The following is a 14,670-nucleotide window of genomic DNA, read 5'->3' on the forward strand; positions in this document are numbered from 1 at the left end:
CTGGAGTGCAATGGCATGATCTTGGCTCACTGCAACCTCTGCCTCCCAGGTTCAAGCCATTCTCCTGCCTCAGCCTCCCAAGTAGCTGGGAATACAGGCATGCGCCATCAAGGCTGGCTAATTTTTGTATTTTTAGTAGAGACAGGGTTTCACCTTGTTGTCCAGGTTGGTCGCGAACTCCTGACCTCAAGTGATCCACCTGCCTCTGCCTCCCAGAGTGCTGGGATTACAGGTGTGAGCCATCGCTCCGGGCCAAGAGTTTTATTTTAGTTGTTTGAATATGTTCAAAACTCATATGTAAAAGAAGTACAACGCTTATTTGGCTAGACCATGTAATGTGTATAGAGGTTTCTTATCAGTATTCTGACATCACCCAACCATCCCTGTCATTAAACAGGACATTCATTTTCTCACACTCACTTCTGTCACTTAACCTCAGCTAATGTCATTCACGAGTTTTCAAAATAATTCAATTTGGCATAAAGCTAGGTCTCCTCAGGGTATGGGGATCTGTTTCCCAGTGCATTTCCAAACGCCTAGCTTGTTTCCCCCTTTTGAATGGCACACTGTTGTACTGCAGTATGGTGTCAGAATTTAGGTTCTGATAAGAAAATTATTTGTTGCTGTTGCATTTGTAAACAGAAAACAGTTTACAACAAGTATCTTTTCGCAGTCTCTGTTTTGTTCTGTACCCAACCCTGAAAAGAACACAATTTGTTGTTGTTATGGACAGGTGTTGGGAGGAGATGTTATAATGACTACTTCAGGGGAGGTTTTGAGAAGAAATACATTTCTTAGTAGTATAAGGAACCTGGCCATGGAACAGTCATCATAGGGAGAACTCACAATCCAAAAGTCTTTCTTGTAAAAGAAAACAACAAAAATTATGATAGTATTCTTCACAGTATCCTCAATATTTAAATTTTCAATGAATGTTTTTTGGAAGCCCCAACATGTCTAATATTCTGCATATTGATTGTGTAGTCTCTTAAAGCTAAGTCTATCCCAGGAGCTAGAATTAAATTCTGATAGAATTCTTCTATAAAATTAGATGTATTAATTGTTTAACAATATGTAGTAAAATTGTAATTCCAGTAAGAAAAAGTGCACTTTTTTTTCTGTTCACATAGACTTCATGAAGATTTATGATAAACCCAAATAGTCTTTCTCATTTTCTCTGAGAAATAATCTCCGAAGAACCTAAAACAGAATGCTTGTTTTATCACTCAAAAGTAAATGAAAATTGAATATTAAGGAAGAAATTTTTCAGTTTAAGGGCAATTTCAGAAAAATAAACATATACATTTCACATAAATGAAATACATTTTTCCACTTTCATGTATAACATCACGAAGACAAGTTATTTTTAAACATCTCTCAAAGCATTAAAAAATCTGGGAAGCAAATACTGAATGATTCATATTTAAATTCCTGCATACAATTAGCTGATCTTTGTATTCATAGGAAGGTCCTTTTGGAGAATCTGGCTGAAGCAAGGCCTTTTGTTTTGCTTTGCCTTCCCTCCACTCCACGTGGCGGGTGGCGGTTCTCCTCACACAAGTCCTTTTGGACACTCATCCCCAAACGGAGAGTTCTGCTTACCTCCCTATCCCTTCTCACTACCCCGTTTTTGGAACAGGCTTATGCTGCCCTAAAGATAGAAAAGAAAATGACATCCTGGAAAGTCAGAAATTAGAGTCTGTTATTTTTACTGTCAGGAAGAGAGGGGGAAAGGAGTTAGCATAGCTATATATGTAGGAAGATTCGAGATAGAATTATGGTTTTAGAACAAGATGACAGCAGACTCTAGAGGATCACTGCTGAGAAAATGTATGTTTTGGGAGAAGGCCTTCAAAACCAAAGAAAAAAAAATGAAATTAGCGTGAAATCTAGAAGTATAGTATATGTTTGGAGAGAAAGCTGTGACAAAGTGTTTGATGTCAGCAAAGTCTAGTCTGTCTCACCATCCAGTTAGTTACCTAAAACCTATCAAACCAGTGTGGTGGGATGAATTGCTGTCATCTTGGAGTATCCTGAAGTGATATAGGGAAACCAGGGATCCTGAAGCATAAATAGTTCCCCAGTTTGCCTTTCCTCCCATGAAGAGGCATGCAGCAGCTATGGAGGCTCCATGGAGACCTAGGAATTGAATGATGCCTTTCTGGAAGGAGTTGGCACTGGAATTCCCAGGTCAGCCAGGTGAAAGGGAGCCATGGTGGAGTTTCTCTTTTATTTCTCAGACCTCAAGAAAGAAAGCTTTAACGCCATATCCCTCAGAAAGCATCCCAAACTTGTATATTGAGAATTTATTACAGGATGTGAAGGAGTCAACACAAGCAGGCACACAGTGATGACACCAAGCTTATTGTCCCCTGGACATGTAACAGTGTCAGCAAAAGAAGCAACATGAAATAAATAGTGCTGGCGGGGAGTGCCACAACTGAATTTGCTTTCCTAGCAACTTGATAAAATACCCTAGGGGAGAAAGACTTCTGGATATGTACAATCAAATTGTTTAAATGATTAAATATCAATACAACTTTTATAACAGAGGCATGATCATTTGTATAGTATTTTATGTAATTTATTTCAAATTCAAATATATCAATTATAATAATTTTGAGCACTTTACCCAATTAGGATAAGTGCTTTCTGGTGTGGCAGTATGATACATTTAAAGCATCTATATGTGTATATATACATATATATAAACTTTATATACATTATAAACTTTAAGCTTTTATTTTAAGTTCAGGGATACATGTGCACGATGTGCAGGTTTGTTACATAGGCAACGCATGTCATGGGGATTTGTTGTACTGATTATTTCATCACCCAGGTATTACACCTAGTATCCATTAGTTACTTTTACTGATCCTCTTCCTCCTCCTAGTCTCTGCCCTCAGGTAGACCCTAGTATGTGTCTTTCTCCTCTATGTGTCTATGTGTTCTCAATGTTCAACTCCCAGCTATGAATGAGAACATGCGGTGTTTGGTTTTCTGTTCCTGTGTTAGTTTGCTAAGGATAATGGCCTCTACATCCATCCATGTCCCTGCAAAAGACATGATTTCATTCTTTTTATAGCTGCATAGTATTCCGTGGTGTATATGTACCACATTTTCTTTATCCAGTCTATAATTGATGGGCATTTAGGTTGATTCTATGTCTTTGCTATTCTGAATAGTGCTGCAATGAATATATGTGTACATGTATCTTTATAATAGAATGATTTCTATTCCTTTGGGTATATACCCAGTAATGGGATTGGTGGGTTGAATGGTAGTTCTGAATTTAGGTCTTTGAGGAATCACCACACTGTCTTCCACAATGGTTGAACCCACAACAGTGTATAAATGTTCCTTTTTCTCCACAACCTCACCACCGTCTTAATATTTTTTGATTTTTTAATAATTGCCATTTTGACTGGTATGAGATAATATGTCATTGTCGTTTTGATTTGCATTTCTCTAATGATCAGTAATGTTGAGCTTTTTTTCATATGCTAGTTGGCTACATGTATGCCTTCTTTTGAGGAGTGTCTGTTCATGTCCTTTGCCCACTTTTTAATAGGATTGGATTTTTTTGTAAATTTGTTTGAGTTTCTTATAAATGTTAGATATGAGACCTTTGTTAGGTGCATAATTTGCAAGATTTTTCTCCCATTCTGTAGGTTGTCTGTTTACTCTGTTGAAAGTTTATTTTGATGTGCAGAAGCTCTTTAGTTTAATTAGATCCCATTTTTCAATTTTTGGTTTCGTTGCAATTGCTTTTGGTGTCTTCATCATGAAATCTTTGCCTGTGCCTATGTCCTGAATGGTAGTGCCTAAGCTGTCTTCCAAGGTTTTTATAGTGTTGGGTTTTACATGTAAGTCTTTAATTAATCTTGAGTTGATTTTTGTATATGGTGTAAGGAAGGGATCCAGTTTCAATTTTCTGCATATGGCTAGCCAGTTATCCCAGCATCATTTATTGAATAAGGAATCCTTTCCCTATTGCTTGTTTTTGTCAGGATTGTCAAAGATCAGATAGTTGTAGGTGTGCAGTCTTATTTCTGGGTGCCCTATTCTGTTCCATTGATCTATGTGTCTGTTCTTGTACCAGTACCATGCTGTTTTGGTTACTGTAACCCTGTAGTATAGTTTGAACTTGGGTAACGTGATGCCTCCAGCTTTGTTCTTTTTGCTTAGGATTACTTTGGCTCTTTGGGCTCTTTTTTGGTTCCATATGAATTTTGAAATAGATTATTTCTAGTTCTCTGAAGAATGTCATTGGTAGTTCAATGGGAATAGAATCGAATCTATAAATTGCTTTGCACAGTATGGCCATTTTAATGATATTGATGTTTTCCCATGAGTATGGAATATTTTTCCATTTGTTTGTGTCATCTCCAATTTATTTGAGCAGTGGTTTGTAGTTCTCCTTGTAGAGCTCTTTCACTTCCCTTGTTAGCTGTATTCCTAGATATTTCATTATTTCTGTGGCAGTTGTGAATGGGAGTTCTTTTGTGATTTGGCTCTCAGCTTAACTGTTGTTGGGGTATAGGATTGCTAGTGATTTTTGCACAATAGTTTTGTGTCCTGAGACTTTGTTGAAGTTGCTTATCAGCTTAAGAAGCTTTTGGACTGAGACAGTGGGGTTTTCTAGACATTGAATCATGTCCTCTGGTGACTAGTCAGCAATAGTCTTACTTCTTCTCTTCCTATTTGAATGCCCTTCATTTCTTTTTCTTGCCTGATTGCTCTGGCCAGAATTTAATGCTAGGTTGAATAGGAGTGGTGAGAGAGGGCATCCTCATCTTGTGCTGTTTTTCAATGGGGAATGCTTCAAGCTTTTGCCCATTCAGTATGATGTTTGGGTTTGTCACATATGGCTGTTATTATTTGGATGTATGTTCCCTCAATACCTAGTTTATTGAGAGTTTTTAACATGAAGCAATGTCAAATTTTATTGAAAGACTTTTCTGCATCTATTGAGATAATCATGTGGGTTTTGTCTTTAGTATTGTTTTTCTGCCCTGGTAAAATGACTGCATAATATGAATTTTTAATTAAAACTTTAGTAAATGACAGGAAAATACTGTTATTCTGAGCAATATTACACTCTAAGAATATTTTATTAGTCTCAGAGTCTCAGCTTCTTCCAAGTACATCATTAATAGTTCTAATAATCGGGCAGTCACTGTAGAATAACTCATTAATTTATAAAGTATTTAGAGACCTTTTAAATATGATAAAGTTCTATGAAAATTGTTTCCATTTTATCTTCTGAGAATATTTTATACACTATGTATTTAAAGTGTAAACAGCATTATATTAAATAATTCCGAGCATTATTCAGTATTGGGGAATTTAAAAAATCCATAGCTATATAAAAGTGTAGAGTTTAGAACATCTATGCAGAGACTCTTCTTAAACTGCCGCTGTACTGGACCTGAACAGGTCAATTAACTAGAATGTGAAGCTTTCAAATAAAGCTTTTAATTTCATAGCCATTTCCTTTGACATTCACGAACATGCTAAAAGCAAAACACGAGTTTTTCACCGTAGAAGTCAATATCATTTCCCTTGAAAAGTGTTTCTTGTCCTCTTAGGTAGTATTTTTGGGGCAAAAGAGGTGGTGAAAATGGTTGGCCAGTCTTATTTGTTAATAGATTTATCTAAAAGTGTGTTACAATGTATGTTAACACATTAAAAACAACTATGTTTTGAATTTAGTTCTAGTACATTAGAGCATTTCTTTATGTACATATTTTATTTATTTAATTATTTATTTTAGATTTTTTTATTGGTACATGATAGATGTACATCTTTTCAGGATATAGCTGATAATTTGATACATTCATATAACATGTAAAGATCAAATCAGGGTAATTAGGGTATTCATCATCTTATATATTTATCTTTTCTTTATGCTAGGAACACTTAAATTGTTCTCTTCTAGCTCTTTTGAATTTATGAACATTTTAAAATGCAAATGCCTTTTCTGAATATAAAACAGTTTATTCTTTGAGCATGTCCATATGTATGTGTATGTGTTCATGCATGCATGCCTTGAATGAGTTTTTATATCTTTACTTTATAATTATTTATGCTCAGTACTCATAATCAATAAACAGTGATAATCTAGTAAAAAAATGAAACTGTAAGTGGTACCAAATGCACTTTTGGAAGACAGTCTGTTGAATATGTAATTTCCCCCCCATTTTTTCAGGCTTCAGATACCAAATAAACACATGTAAAGTAAGTTAATTAGGAAGTGTATCAGAAATATCTTATTAGCCATTCAAAGAGAATTATAAAGTTACAAAACTTTTCATAATGATTTATAAAAATAAACACTAGGAATCAATCATTTTTCAAATCATAGAATGTTTAAATTCTAATGCCAATAACGTTATGCTATTAACTTCCACATGATACTGTCAATATATCTCAAAGACACGATTTTGATTTAAGATTTACAGTTCATCTTTTGTTTGCTTTGAACCCATTTATTATACAAATGTGGTGATTTTTAGTTTTTCAGGACTGATAAACACAATTTTGGGGGTAATTCTTACCGTAATTGCAGGTCCAGCAAAAGCCAAGCTAAGCAACATGAGGAATGGAATTGCCTCCTGGGTTGGTTCAATGTACGGCATGCTAAGACTCCGATCATAGCAGCTAAATCCGGAGTGTACGGGTTTGAAGACATCTGTGAGTTCGAGGAAATAGAGGCTAACCACCGATGATGCCAATATAGGCAACTAAGAATGAAGGACAAAGAAGATCAATTTATTCTACCTGACATACAGGCCATACATAGAAAACAAGCGGCTTTCTCTCCTTCTCTCACTATTTCTCTCTGATTCCAGAGTTAAAAATCATTTGTAAGTGCTATTGCTTCTACCTTCAACGTGGATTCCAATTCACCCACCTTAGTCACAGCCTGTTACGAGTTGACCCCAACCTTCTAACTGGTGCTACACTTTCACTCCCACCCTCCCACTATACCCATTCATTTTCCACACAGCATTCCAAGGGGTCTTGTAAAGGTATTTCAGATCAGACGTGTCAACATCACTGATAATCAGAGAAATGCAAATCAAAACCACAATGAGACACCACCTCATACCAGTCAGAATGGCAATTATTAAAAAGTCAGGAAACAATAGATGCTGGTGAGGCTTTGGAGAAATAGAAATGCTTTTACACTGTTGGTGGGAATGTAAATTAGTTTAACCATTGTGGAAGACAGTATGGCGATTCTTCAAGGGTCTAGAACCAGAAATACCATTTGACCCAGCAATCCCATTACTGGGTATATACCCAAAGGAATAGAAATCATTCTAGTATAAAGACATATGTACATGTATGTTTATTGCAGCACTGTTTACAATAGTGAAGACATGGAACCACAAATACCCATCAATGATACACTAGATAAAGAAAATTTAGTATGTATACACCATGGAATACTATGCACCCATAAAGAGGAATGAGATCGTGTCCTTTACAGAGGCATAGATGAAGCTGGAAGCCATCATTCTCAGCAAACTAACACAAGAACAGATAACCAAACATGCATATTCTCATTCATAACTGGGAGTTTAACATTGAGAACACATGGACACAGAGAGGGGAACAACACACACCAGGGCCTGTTGGAGGGTGGAGGTTCAGGGGAAGGAACTTAGAAGATAGGTTGATAGGTGCAGGAAACCACCATGGCACACGTATACTTATGTAACAAACCTGCATATTCTGCACATGTATCCCCCTTTTCTTTAGAAGAAATAAAGAAAACAAACACACAAACAACAACAACAACGAAGTATTTCAGATCGCATCACTTCCTATCTGAATCACTCTAGTGGTTCCCACTCAACTTGAATAAAATCCAAATGCCATCCCATGCAATGCAAGTTGCTTCATGCTTTGGCTCTTGATTCTTCTTGTACCAGATTTTCATCGCTCCTCAGCCCCCTGCTCACTGAAATCTAACTGGTTTTCATTCTTTTCCTGTAATAGTCAAATTCATTTCTGCCCAGGATCCTTTGCACTTGCTGTTTCTTCTTCCTTTTGTGCTCTTTTTCTGGCTCTTTATACTACTGGCTTCTTTACATCATTTAATGATGACTTTCTGCACGCTCTACCCAAGGCAGCTCTTGATCCATCCTTCACTCTCTACCTTATCATTTTGCTTGATTTTTTTCATGACACTTATCATTAACTGAAATTACCTTGCCAGTTTAATACTTCACTTATTTGTTTTTCATCTCTCCCAATCTCCCACTGAAATAAGTGCTCTATGAAGTGAGAGTCTGCCAGTGTTATTTATAAGTCCTGGCACTTGGTAGGCAGGGAATACATCATTTAATAATTTAAGGAAGCAATCAATACTTGCTGATAACTAGCTAATTGAATAAATGCATAAACCTTAATTTAACTACAATAACTAGACTTGGAGTTACCAGATTTAGCTAATAAAAATACAGGTCACCCAGCAAAACCAGAATTTCAGATAGCAATGAATAATTTTTAGTGTAAGTATACCCCATGCAATATTTGAGAGAGACTTATACTGAAAATTGTTCATTGTTTATCTGAAAATCCTGACTTCACTGGGTTTCATCTATTTGGTCTCCCTAAACTAGGCACAGTGTACTTTCTAGGTTTTGTGTACCCTTTTTGTGTTCAATTATTTATTCATTCATGTTTGAATGTGCCAGGCACTGTGTAGGTAGATGTAATACATTGAACAAAAGATAGACTTGGTCATCAAGGAGCAGTAGCTTAGTGAGAGACCTGCTCTCAGCCAAACAGAAAATATCACAAATGCTTAATCTAGTGCCAGACTTTCCAGAACCTGAAAATGGAGACTTACATAACACTCAAAGAATTGCTTAGTTTAAGGCTTTGTTCCTTTAGAGGATATAATATTTATTTAAGCAAACAGGAAATGTTTTTTATAAAGACAATATTTACTACTCATGATTTCTGATTGTTTGGTTTGAAAAAACAATTTTTTAATTTTTATTTTTAGAGGACAACATTATGCCTTCTATTCCCAAGAGGTCTTTTTTTTTGTAATTAAGAAATAATTAGGTTTACTGGGGGAAAAAAAAGAAATACATAGTAAGTAATCTTGCATTATCTTTCTGTTTTTCAGATGGATGCTTTGTAGAGAACAAAAAGTATATCAAAAACATTTATTTTTTCTTATCGACTATTATTCGATCACTTCAAGTATCTGATCATTCCCCCTCACTACTTCCCTCTTCGATAGTGCACGAATAGTAGCTTTCAATCTTGACCAATAAATCAGCACTTCATGGTGCATGCACATTATTTAAATTTCCACTTAAATCCATATAAATATATTTAAGTATTAATTTAACAAGTACTTCATAAAGTGCTTACTATGTGTCAATTTTTCTGTTTTAGATATTTTAATTAATTTGACACATTTTAAACTCATTTAACCTAAAACTTTCTATTGTGATATAAGATAACTGCTATCAGTATCCTCATTTTGCAGGTGGATAAGCAGTCACCTGTCATAAGTGACAGAGGTGGATTTTGAATACATGAATTCTAGTTCCAAAGTCAACAATATCTGGAATAAATAGCTTATAAATGTTATTAAGTATTGTTATTGTTATAACTAGTAACAATAATATATTCGTTAAACATCACCTTTCTCATGAAGCTTTGCTTGATAATACCTTTTGAGAGTAATTTCTTTAGTCTTAATCCCCTAGTACTTCTTTTTAGGAAATTTCTACCCACTGCTCTTTTTTATCTGCTATAAAATAGGTTTAGTCTTTTGCTTTGCTTCCCAAACTAAAATCGCCTTAAGGCAGGGGTCTAATGGTACTGATTTCTGTGTTGCCACTAATATACATTATAGTGACTTCCAAATATATATGCATGTATCTCTCTATATAATATATGCTACATTAACATATGAATTAATTTGTCACTAATATTATGCATTAGTCTTTTCAGCCAGTAGCCTTCCTGAAACTGACAATTTTTCCAATTATATCATTTTTCCAATTATATAATTTTCCATATTAATATCTTCTACATTTCTATAGAAGCATGTTTTAAAACCTTCATTTGTTTCCATAATAAGAATCATTTTTTCGCTGGGCCCAGTGGTTCATGCCTGTAATCCCAGCAGTTTGGGAGGTGGGTGGATCATGAGGTCAGGAGTTTGAGACCAGCCTGACCAACATGGTGAAATCCCATCTCTATTAAAAAGAATCTTTTTTTCTTTTTGATATCTATTTCTCTTATTTTTTCAAAAGCATATTTACTCTGTTCCCTACATCATTTTGTTTGTGATAAAGAGTAACTTGTATAAAATCTTCATTATATTCATTATATTTTAGAAATAAATAATTTTATACATGGTGTTCCCATAGTGTAGTTTACTACCCAATGTAATGAATTAAATGACAATGTTTATTTCTAACATAATTGTCTTCAGAGTTACCTTTTTATCTTTGAAATGCTCAACAAGAGTTTTTTTTTTTTTTTGAGTGTAAGGAATTTAACAGATGGTATGTGCCAATTTTGGCACACATATAGAATTGATATGCACATAATAAAATTACACAGACTTGTTTTGATTACATTTAAAATGAGATTTTGAAAATGAGATTTAAAGAGATTTTTTAAAAGTATGTAGCCAAACACTACAAATTTTATTCTCCAGTCATGATATAGCCCTCAAAAAAGCGTGAACCAAACTTTCTTTTTTTTTTTTTTTGCAGGGGCGCCATCTTGGCTCACCGCAACCTCCACCTCCCGGGTTCAAGTGATTCTCCTGCCTCAGCCTCCCGAGTAGCTGGGACTACAGGCGTGTGCCACCACGCCTGACTAATTTTTTGTATTTTTAGTAGAGATGTGGTTTCACCGTGTTAGCCAGGATAGTCTTGATCTGCTGACCTCGGTTATCCACCTGCCTTGGCCTCCCAAAGTGCTGGGGTTACAGACATGAGCCGCCGTGCCCATCTGAACCAAGCTATTTGTATGCAGCAATAGAGAGGAGAAAAATTACCTGAGGATTAGGAAAACGGTTTATTTTCAAAAAGAAAAGATTGATTCTTATAATTACCATCCACTAAGGAACCTGTGAGTGAAAATAATAGAGCAATTTTTAAGAAGAAAAATTATAACTGTTCTAGAGAACAGGGCAAACAAAAGAAAGATGTTTCAAAATACCACATTTGCTAGTCAATATTGATTTTTCTGATGTCAACTTTAAAAAGACAAATTTAGACTATATATCCATTTTAGTGAAACATTTTATCAAATCTATCATGACACTTTATCTAGATCAGATAGCTTACTTGTTTTTAGCATGATTATAATAAGGACAAACTACTTTTCTTTGGGGAGAGTTCACTTTGCTCTGAGCCTAGGGCAAAACAGATCAGCTGCATTCTTTGCCTTCTTCATAGCCATCATGAATTCAGAGTCCTATAAGAGCCTTTTGAACTGGTGGAAACCATAGTCACAAAGGGCCAATTAATATATATGGTAATGGTGGCTCATCCATTTAGTCATTCAACAAATATCTTTGGGAGCCTGCTAGCCCAAGGCCTTGTTCTAGGTCCTGGGAATACAGTTATGATAAAACAAAATCTTTGTCCCTATGAATATTTCATTGTAGTTGAGGAAGCCAGGTAAAAAATATATATTATATATATTAAATGTATGTCAGAAATATATATATCAGAAAGAACACATACTATAAAGAAGAGGGCTGTGTAATTAAGTGCCTGAATTCCTATTTTAGATCAAGGAAAACCTATTTGAGTAGGTGCCATTTAAGCAGGGACTTGAAAGGGCAAGAAAGAACTAACCGGATAAAAACCAGGTGAAAAGCATAATCAAATGGAGGAAGTGATACAAAATGAAGTCAGAGAGGTAGATTTGCGACCAGACGTTGCAGAGTCCTGAAGTCCAAGCAGGAAGTTAGAATTTTATTTAAAGTAGGATCAGAAACATTCCGGAGAGTTCAAGCAGAGGTGTAATAGGATTTGCAATGTATTTTACAAAGATCTCTGGCTGTCAGATTGAGGATGATCATGGCGGGTCAAAAGTAGGAATAGGGTAAAAATTTAGAAGGCTGTTCAAAACTCAACAAATATGTATTGAATGCCTAGTAGGCACCCAGCACTTCTCTAAGTGTAAGGAATGTAGCGGTAAACCAAACAGAGAACTCCATGCACTCACAGAACTTACATTCTAGTGGATGCATGGCAATGGCGGAAATCCAGGAGAGATGAGGCAGCATGTCCTAGAGTTTAGTACTGGAGATACAAAGAAACTGGTAGATTGTTGATATGGTTTTGGAGACAGATATAACAAACCTTGTTTATGGCTTGATCAGTGAAGAAGATAAAACAATAAAGGTTGATTTCAAAGATGGGGTTTGAGGAATTAGGTCAGTGATGCCATTCCTTGGGATAGGAAGAAGTTTGGATGGAAAGAATAGAAGATTCTGTTTTGAAAGTATTAAAACTGTTACATCTCTTAGTTATTAAAGTAAGATGTCGACTGGAGCTAACAGGAGAGACCAAGGCTGGAGGCATAAAGCTGCAAATTATTGGTACTAGATGATTTAAGCAGCAAAATCCTCACTTTTGGAGAACAACGCTAGCATAAGACATTTCAAAGTTAAATTATTTTAGCTTTGATATAAGTAATGTCACAAGAAGGCAAAGAAAATAATTGTGTATATTCGTGCCAATCATATGCAAGATCTATTATAAGAGATAAAGGAAGATTTTAATATTAATAACACATTTAAAATGAGATGCTTGGAACCAACTTGATAAATACCCTGAAATCATATAAAATGTGAAATTTGAAACAGTAATACAGTACATTGAAATTCAATTCAAACTGGGAAAAAAATGCTAGCAGATCAAAGCAATTGTATTAAAGCCTGTAGCCATGAAGAAGGTTGTCACAGGTCAACACACACGTCGTGAGGGAATTTTCTACTTCCTACAGTATGATCTTTAGTGGTATTCTGTAGTTTTTTTTTGCCTTGTAGCTAATACAGATTAATATTTTCTTCAAATATTGATAATAATAATAAAATAATATTAGGCTTTATGATATATAAAACTATCTTCGCTCTAAGTATAGCATATTCAGATTGGCTGCAAAGAACTTCAAAAATACAGATTATAAACATACAGTAACACTTAAAGTGTCATTAAGGGAAATAATTGGTCAGAATGAGTCTGCAACATTACTTAAGGTCTAGAAGTCTAAACTGGTTTTTATACGTAAAACAGATACGGCTTGTATGACATGAATAGATACAAATTGAAACAGGGCAGTGTGATTGAGGGAAACCGGTCTGGCCTCAGGACCAGAAGAATCCAGTTTCTCCCCTTATTTATTCTGCCAGCTTCTTCTGGGATTTGGAAAAGTCTCTTAACCTTTCTGGGCGTCATTTCTTATCAATGAAATGATGGGTTTTTTTTACATTGCAATCTAATACTGAAATGCTTCATATACTGTCATGAATGAAGAATCATTTCTCTCATTTATTTCACACTGTCACTGCCTTATATAAAGCATTAGGGCCTTTAAAAAAAACTCTATTCTCTTCATAATTTGTTTCATCCTCCACAATGCTTCCAAACTAATTTTCCTAGAATTCACACCTCATCGCGCATTTAATGGTGCCCCATTAATAACAAAATAACGTGCAAACTTTTTAGAATGATATTTATGACTTTTTAAAATATGGCCTTGATCTGCCTTTCTTGGTTAATTTTGCTTTCCACCTACTCTCCACTCTCCTAAACCAGAAAGACAGCCCATGTTCCCATTATATTTATATTTCAAAAAGATGCGTTCTAGTCTCTGCTTCACGTTACAGTTCCACATTTATTTCTTATAAAAGTTGGACTTATCCTTTCAGGTTGAGGTCATAGAATTTTTTTCTCCCTGAAACCTTCTCCAGGCTCTCCACTCAGAATTGAAGACTCCATCTCATATACTACATATATAACTTTATCAAAGGATCTGTTAGTCTGCCTCTGATTATAGTTATTTATATATTACCAGCCCTTGCCCTAAGATCAAGTACTCAAAAGTGAAACCTTTGCAATTTACCCAATGCTTTGAATGTTCTAGGTGTCCAATAAATGTTCACTGAATTTAATTGAAAGAAATCAAGAAATTTTGATTAAAGGAACAAAAAACATAGACAATTTCTGAAAAATACACAGCAGGTGTTGAAGACTTAGGTGCCAGATACTAGTTAAGTTTAAAAGATTGCTATATTCAATCTACACTGTATAAAGTATCTATCAGTATCCCCAAATTACGAATGAGAAAACTGAGGCAGAAATAGTTTACATAAATTGTGCAATAGCCACAAAGCCCCCAGGTGGGAACACCCAGACTCCTACCCAGGTGTCTAAGTTGGGAAATGTGCTCAAAATTCTTTGCTCATGGAACTCATCTGGCTTTCCTCCTCCACACCGCTAAGATAACTGCATGTGGGGTGCCCATATGGGGAGAGGGGGTCCTAGGGGACAGGTGCAGTTTGAAGAAGGCCACTCTGTTTCTCTTAATTCTTATTACTCTTAAACATGTTCTCTACTCACTTATTCCTTATCATCCAAACATGAAAATTGCTTTGTTTGT

At 35.4% G+C, this 14,670-nt stretch overlaps 1 protein-coding gene across 1 annotated transcript in view; it reads right to left on the reverse strand.

The window, feature by feature from the left end:
• Window positions 1-14,670, reverse strand: part of LOC105485452 (phospholipid phosphatase related 4) — a 45,195-nt gene that overhangs the window by 14,471 nt on the left and 16,054 nt on the right. Inside the window, exon 2 of the mRNA XM_011747815.3 lies at window positions 6,561-6,746. Within this exon, the coding sequence (XP_011746117.1) occupies window positions 6,561-6,746 (186 nt within the window). The remainder of the gene's footprint in view (window positions 1-6,560; window positions 6,747-14,670) is intronic.

This window comes from Macaca nemestrina, chromosome 1 (assembly GCF_043159975.1).
Source record: "Macaca nemestrina isolate mMacNem1 chromosome 1, mMacNem.hap1, whole genome shotgun sequence".
NCBI classification, from domain to species: Eukaryota; Metazoa; Chordata; class Mammalia; order Primates; family Cercopithecidae; genus Macaca; species Macaca nemestrina.